This window comes from Stegostoma tigrinum, chromosome 34, assembly GCF_030684315.1.
Source record: "Stegostoma tigrinum isolate sSteTig4 chromosome 34, sSteTig4.hap1, whole genome shotgun sequence".
Taxonomy (NCBI): Eukaryota; Metazoa; Chordata; class Chondrichthyes; order Orectolobiformes; family Stegostomatidae; genus Stegostoma; species Stegostoma tigrinum.
Genome location: NC_081387.1, coordinates 26,965,231 through 26,972,934, shown reverse-complemented (window position 1 = coordinate 26,972,934; position 7,704 = coordinate 26,965,231). Strand labels below are relative to the sequence as shown.

At 48.3% G+C, this 7,704-nt stretch overlaps 1 protein-coding gene across 1 annotated transcript; it reads right to left on the bottom strand.

The window, feature by feature from the left end:
* Positions 1-3,336: 3,336 nt before the first annotated feature.
* On the bottom strand, positions 3,337-6,314 carry LOC125446353 (histone H1-like). The gene is made up of 2 exons (XM_048519855.2): positions 5,800-6,314; positions 3,337-3,505 (listed from the first exon to the last, which is right to left on the bottom strand). Exons 1-2 carry the CDS (start codon positions 6,312-6,314, stop codon positions 3,337-3,339), a joined length of 684 nt encoding a protein of 227 aa, XP_048375812.2.
* Between the last annotated feature and the right edge of the window lie 1,390 nt (positions 6,315-7,704).

Below are 7,704 nucleotides of genomic sequence, written 5' to 3'. Positions count from 1 at the left end.
TCCAGGATCCACTCGGCAACCGCAGCCCGTTTGCCGCACTCGTTAGGCCGTCGTTTTCTTGGCGCCAGTTGGGAGGACGACGGAAACGCTTGAGACGCGAAGTGATGGAGTTGGAACCGCGAAAACCGGGAATCACAGGCTCCACAACAACCACATCGGTCACCGACCCCGGCCTGAGCAGCGGGCGGAAGGAATGACGGAGCAGCGACGGCCGCGGCCCAGATAAAGGGCGCGGGCGGACGGGGTAGGAGCAACCTGCCGTCACGCCCTTCCCACTTGCCGCGCTGGCCGAATCCCGGCGGAGTTACTTGCCGATCTAATTCTGGATTGTCACTGAATGCGACTGCGTTTAAAACAAACACAGCATCAGTAGAAAATAATCAGAATAGATTCGTAGATAAGAGAACCCGTAGGGTCAGAGTGAACCAGGATTGGGGAGATGAGCGTTATCATTCCTCCCTCCACTTCCCGTAAAAAAATTGCATTTTCATTTAAATTCGTAAGTTTGATTTATCATTTGCATACCTGCGCTCTAGGAACTGCCAATTCAAATTGTTGTTTTATTTGGCCAGTTGGCTGAAATTTTAACAGAATCGATTCAGCGGTCATAAAATAGAATAATAAGAAAGAATTGTAGAATTGAATCACATAAAATGGCGCGTCGTATCTGAATACAGTCATCGACCATAAACTTCATCTTCGATTAGAAGCGTTAGGGGATAAAGTGATATCGAAGGGTAGCATGATAAAATCACAGTACTGTTACAGCGGAGAAGGAGGCTGCTCGGCCCGCCGTGTCTACACCGTCTCCCGGCGCAGGACCAGGCTCCTGCATGGTTTTCATTCTGGAATGCATCATTGAACGTGCCTGCAGCACGCTTGCTGGCAGTGCAATCCAGACCCAGATCATTCATTATGTGGAACAAAAAACCCACTCACATCACATTTACTTCATTTGCACATTACATGTGCCCTTCCGTCTCTCATTCCTGGGAGCAATCATTTAAAGCTCTTCTGTAATCTTCAAATCTTTCCCAACGAGCCCAGAATTATAAATAATACTCCAGCGGAATCATCGTCATGTACAGGACAGGAGGCCATTCACACCATCGAGCCTGCTCTCTGCAGACCAGTGCATTTGAACCCATTTCCTCCGCTGGATCCTCGTGGCCCTCTCTGCAAGCCTACTTCACCCTTGGGCCCATTCAATTTCCGTATGATATTATTGACCCTTGCTGATTCCAAACCGCCCAGCAAGAAACGATATTCAGGGAAGAAGCCAGATGTAGACTTTCAGAGAATGGGAAAGTCCTGAAACGGAATTAAACGAGAGTCCTGAAGTTACAGAAAACATGTGGAGAAACAGCGTGAATGCTTAGTGTAGAATCACCCAACTATATCATTAAAAATAACAGACAATGCCTTGAGGTCCGTTGTTTGAGGACTGCTCTGAAGATCGCATTCCTCTCTCTTTCACTGTCCTTCTTCGAAGGAGCTCAAATCTAATTCTCTTTTCAAAGCTGCGATAGAATTTGCCTCAGCCGCTCATTCAAACAGTAGCGACAAGATTATAAACACTCAATTCAATGATTCATTATGATTACAGTAATTACTAATTTAAAATTATATTTATCAGGTACAATAATGGACAGCTGGATTTTTCAGTGTCTAAGTAGCTGGTTGTTGCAAAATTAAACGGTTAACGTAACAATGGGGGTGCTATTTGAAGTATTCGTTTAAGTATTAATTTTCACATGAATTAATACCATGTTGATGTCTTGCTGAACATTCACGCAACTATTAAAAAAAAAGCTGTACCTATAGTTTTCTGAAGCCAAAATAAACACAGAAAGGTGCTGGAGAAAACTCAACACGTTGGGTGGCGCCTATGTTAAAAAGACGAAAACTGTCGAAATATCGAGGGACAAAAAGAAACCAAGGATAGGAGGCGAGGAGATTAGTGAAGGAAGAACCGGGATTAATAAATCGAACAGACGCAGAGTTCGGATCGCGATTAAATGGCAGAAGAGAACAGTAATGGAGGGTTGGAGGAAGAGGAATTTGAGGGAGGGGAGATGAAAGGAGGCGGGATCTGTCTCCATTGCGTCCGCCCTCGCCTTATAAAAGCGGCGGTTCCGAGCCTGTAGAGGCTTCCCTTGACAGACGTTGAGCTCGACAGTTGGCTATTTGTAGCGCCATCCCGCCGTCGCCTTGTTATAATTGTTGTTATCCATTGCTTTAACGTTTAAACATTGCGTGCATTGAAGGAAGTTCGAGGATACAGACAGAAACCAGAATAACGACGACCGCCACCAGTATCGGCGGAGGGGGGAGGAAGAAGGCATGGCTGACGGCAGCCAGAAGGCGGACGACGCCGGCGAGTCGGCCGCGGGTGGAGGGGATACGCCACCCGGCTCTCAGCCTCGAACGGGCGCCGAGAAGGCGGCGGGCAAGAAAAAAAGGAAGCAAAACCAGCAGCAGCAGTCCCCGCAGCAGCAGAACCTACAGCAGCCGCAGCAGTCTCAGCAGCAGCTCCGGCCTCGCTTAGCGCAGCGCCGCAAGGGGGGTCCTACCATGGCCGAGCAGATCCTCCACGTGGCGGCCGCCACCAAGGAGCGGCGCGGCATCTCGCTGGCCGCCCTCAAGAAGGCTCTGTCGGCCAAGGGCTGCGACGTGAGCCGCAACAACACGCGGGTCAACCAGACGGTGAAGAACCTGGTCCTCAAAGGCTCCCTGGTGCAGACGGCGGGCATCGGGGCCTCGGGCTCGTTCCGCTTGAACCGGGGCGCGGTGGGCGGTGGAGGAGCAGGAGGCGGCGGAGGATCCAGGAAGGACAAAGCCAAGAAGAAACGGGCGGCCAAACGCCAGCGCCAACACCCCGTCTCCCGGAGATCGCCACCGGCCCGGCTCCGGAAGAAATACACCCGGCGCAAAGACGCCGCTGCCGCCTCCGAAGGAGGAGCATGGACGGGAGCAGGGTCCAAGGGTCGGAAGGTCACTGTTCGACGCCGCCAGCAGCAGTACCGAGCCCGCTACCGCCGCAACGGAGGACGAGGAGGCCGTCGCAAACCGCGCTTCACCGGCCGCCGGGGCCCGGCCAAGACCGCCCGCCTGAAAAGCAGCTCCGGCACCTCCGCCGCTGCTGCCACCCACTACTATTACTACTCGGCTCCCACCCGCAGGCCTGCCCGGCTCTACGCTAAGTACAAGCCGGCGGCTCGGCATCGCGGCCGGAAGCTGCCCGGGTACGGCACCTCCCGCGGCAAGCCGCGGGGATCCCGGGGGAAGAGGTTGGCTGCCCGCCAGAGGAAATACTGAGACGCCCCGTTCAACCGATTATTTCCGGGGGAGAGGATGGAGCGGTCTGACGCCCTCACCTCTGTCTCCTGTACAAACGGCTCTTTTCAGAGCCACCACACCGCGGCTAGAAAGAGCTGGCTCACCTCCACTCAACGCGTTATTCTCCCGCTTCGTCTTATCACAGAAATCAGAACACACCGAAATTCTGAAGGAGAGTCAATGAAATCGAAACGTTAACTCTTGCTTTTTTTCACAGGTACGGACAGAGGTGCTGAGCTGAGCTCCTCTAGAAATTGGTTTTCTTTTGGAAAGCTGAAAGAACGGCGAATGCTGAAAAGCACCAACAAAAACCAGGAATCGTTGGATAATCTCAGCAGGTCTGGCAACATCATTTTTGAGGAAGAGTCATTCGACCCGAAGCGTTAACTTGATTTTTCCACAGATGCTGCCAGACCTGTTGGGTTTATCCAGCAATTTCTGCTTTTGTTTCAGATCTCCACTAGTTTTATTATGCCAGAGTGCAATTCCAGCCCTGAGACACGGAACACAGACTCATTTTTCACGAAAACTAAACAGCCGTTCTACACAGGATTTATTTATTTATCTTTTAGAAAATCACAAGTAGTGAACATACCAGATCAGAAAGTTGTTTTAGGGATTTGCTGAACTCGCTGATTTAATAGTCTACTACCTTGTGTTCCACAGAGATCATAAAGCTATTTCACTGGCGATTTATTTTATATGCCAATTTTCGCTGAACAAGATTGTCCAGTATTGCATCAACTGATCATGAAGTTAGCCGGTTTGGGATTTATTTAAATTGATGGTTTTCTTTAAGAGCCTATCTTTATCGTGTTCCACAATGACCCATAAAATTATTTCACAAGAAAGCAGCTCATCACCACCTTCTCAAAGGCAACTAGGGGCGGAAAATAAAATGTTGAACGTAAAAGGGGATGGGACAGGGTGGCTGGCCAAGCTTTAATTGATCCACGATCTCCTTTCTTTAAACTGTTAGGACCAGAATGACAACAGCTTAAAAAAAGTTTTGTGGAGGGTAGAACTGGGCTGATATTCCAGGCTAGTGCAGTGAAAACTTCCTTTTGCATTGTACTATGTATAAACAGACCCTTCGGTTCAACTCGTCCATGCCGACCAGATATCCCAAATTAATCTCGTCCCATTTTCCAGCATTTGACCCATATCCCTCTATGAAAACAGAGATAATGGGGACTGCAGATGCTGGAGAATCCGAGATAACAAAGTGTGGAGCTGGATGAACACAGCAGGCCAAGCAGCATCTTAGGAGCACAAAACCTGACGTTTTGGGCCTAGCGCCTTCATCATTTTGGTAGAATTAGAGATAGTAGTAATTGCTGATGCTGGATTCTGAGGTACAAGGTGAAGAGCTGGATGAACACAGCCAGTTAGGCAGCATCAGAGGAGCAGGAAAGCTGCAGAGGAGTCCAGACCTAAAACGACGGCTTTCCTGCTCCTCTGATGCTGCCTGGCCTGTTGTGTTCACACACATCCAGCTCTGCACCTTGTTGGTAGAATTAGGATTTGGCCCTGCACCACTGGTGAAAATGATGTGAAAAATTAATGCCATTCTCCACAAACCTGCAACATATTCCATTTAAAGTACAGTATTTATTCATCAGATAGTGAAATTTAAAAGAAAACAAATTGAGAATGTTAGAAGATCAAAAATTAAAACATTGGAGAAACTCAGCTGGCAGCATCTGTGGAGAGAGAAATGAAGTTGCCTAGAGTTCTAAAGAAGTCATCCTGAACTGGAAACGTTAACCTTGTTTCTCTCCATGGACGTTGCTAAACCTGTGTTTCTCCAGCACTTTGTTTTTATTCCACATCCTCAGTGCTTTGCTTGTATTTTGCTATTTTAAAGAATTATTTTTGTTTCTGATTTCCAACATCCACAAATCTTTTGGTTTTTATTTCGCCTACTTAGTCTCACTTCATTGTTAAAATGCTCCAACCCAGGGAACATCCTGATGATCCTCCCCTGGACCCTCTTCAGGTAATCACGTCCTCCTTATAGCATGGTAACCAGAACTGCACACAGTGCTCCTGGCTGTGGTCTAATTAGCAATACACATAGCTTTATGAGAAACTCTTGCCGTCTTTGCCTTCACAAATAAAAGCAATAATCCCGTATGCTTTCTTAACCACCTTATCTACCTGTCCTATTGCTTTGAAGCAGATACGAAGAAGCACAGCGAGGTTCCCCTGAAAGTATTAGGAATCATTAAATGTACACCCTCTCGCCAAGTCCTCAACTTTGACAGAGGCTTTCCTTTAGTTCAGTGCAGGTATAAAGTTTGTATAGGGTGTTATTTTAGTGGACTTATGAGTTTACATTTAGATGGACGTGAGAGACCGGTACCTACTTTTGTCTGGGGAGAGTTTGTGGCTCTCAAAAGAGCCGTTTGTGTTCAGAGTCGTGAAAAGAGAAAAAAAATGGGATTGTTCTCTGCTCACTTCCTAGTCTTCTTCGTCCTTGACTTCCTCGTGACCCGTCTCCTGCGGGGTTTCTTATTGGGTGGCTGAGCTTCGTCCCTGGCGCAGGCAGAAACACTCCCTTCTTTGGCTGGGATTAGGGACGTGGTTGTCGGCGGCTCCGCCCCTGGAGGTGGTTCGGCCTCCTGCTTGTGGCAGGCGCCGAGCTTGAGAGAGCCGGTGGCCGTGGTCTGTACCAGCGAGCCGCTGCTGACTAAGTTCTGGATGGCCAGCTGCACCCGGTTCTTGTTGCGCTCCACGTCGTAGCCGCTGTCCAGCAGCGCCTTGCGGAGGGAGTTGAGCGACAGGGCGCCCCGCTGCTTGCGGGCCGACAGCGCCTGGAGGATCAGCTGCGAGATCCGCACCTCCTGCCGCCGCTGGCGACGGTCAGGCCGCAGCTGCTTCTGTTGTTGCTGCCGCTGCTGAGGCGAAGGAGGCTGCTGTTGCTGCCTCCTGGCCGCCGGGTTGCCGGCCCAGGCTCGGGGAGCCTTCGGCATGGTCTCTGCATTCAGGCAGACTGAGCCGCCGCTGTCCCTCCTCGTCCTATTTAAAGACTTGGGGCGGGCGCAATGGAGACTCCTTTAAATGCGAGGGAGGGGTGATGGTGGCAGAACGGGAATGGTACGAGTCTCCCTGCCCAGGCACCAGCGCTCATGGAGATACGAGTTCGAGTCCGACTCCGGGACCTGATAGAATTTAAACTCAATTTAATTAACGTGGCAATGCCGCTGGACTGGAAATCCCAGTTCCACGCTCTAGAAGCACTGTTTCAAATCTACCCCGGGGGTCTGACCGATTTGAATCCCGATTCATCGCAAACCTTCAACTGGTGGTCAGTAATATTCGGTACTGTCACTGGACTGGGAGCAATCCAGACACTGCAGCCTCATGCTGTAGGAGACTCGGTTTCTAATCCTACACTGGGACCTGGTACAATTTAAATTCAATTCAATAAGCATCTGAAATTAGTCGTCAGTGATATTTTGCTCATGACAATATCACTAGACTGGGAGCAATCCTGACACCTTGGTTCATGGAAACATTGAAAGTAAGAGCAGGAGTAGGCCATTCGGCCCCTCGAGCCTGCTGTCCATCATTCAATAGGATCATGGCTGATCCTCTAGCTCAAGGTTATATCTCTGTTTTCTCCCACACCCCTTGACGTCTTTAAAATCTCAAAGATTATTTATCTCTTCCTCAAATATTTTAAGTGGCCTGGCCTCCACAGGCAGTTGTGGTGGAGAATTCTAGAGGCTCACTATTATTTGAAGTACAGTTCTGGAGACATAGGTTCTAGTCCCATCTGGTGGATGGTAAAATTTCAACTCAATCTATTAAAAATCTGAAATTGCTCATCGGTGTTGTTTGTTCATGGTAATGCCATTGGACTAGTACCAATCCAGAAATCCCAGGCTAATGTTAAGAAGACATAGGTTTGAATGGCATTGGACAGTAGCATTTGAATTTGTTCTAAAAAATGTGGATTTAAAATGTTAGCCTAATAGTAACTATCTGATTATTGTTAATTGTTGTATTTAAATTTAAAAATTGTCTGGTCCACTAGCATCCTTCAGTAAAGAAGATCTACCTTTCATATTTAGTCCAGTTAATGCAATTCTTGACCCACAATAATGGAGTTGGCTTTTCAATGTCTTTTCACAGGGCTGAAAGGGTCATTCAGTCATTATGAAGGAATAAAGGGGAGAAAGAAAGTTAACCTTGCTGATTAAGCCATTCAGCTCAAGGGCAAATTAGGGATGAACTATAAATGTTGGTCTCGCCAATGATGCCTAAATTCATGAATGAATAAAGGATTTTAAAAAATAAAAATTAACGCGAGGGAGGCTCTGATTGAAGATTGTATTTAAAGCAGCTAGTGTTTTGGAA

Excerpts from the sequence above, each read along its gene's own strand:
- LOC125446353 (XM_048519855.2), bottom strand. The coding sequence starts at position 6,314 with ATGCCGAAGGCTCCCCGAGCCTGGGCCGGCAACCCGGCGGCCAGGAGG. Across the intron at positions 3,506-5,799 it reads AGGACGAAGAAGACTAGGAA|AATTTCGGTGTGTTCTGATT; the intron begins GTGAGCAGAGAA and ends ACTCTCCTTCAG.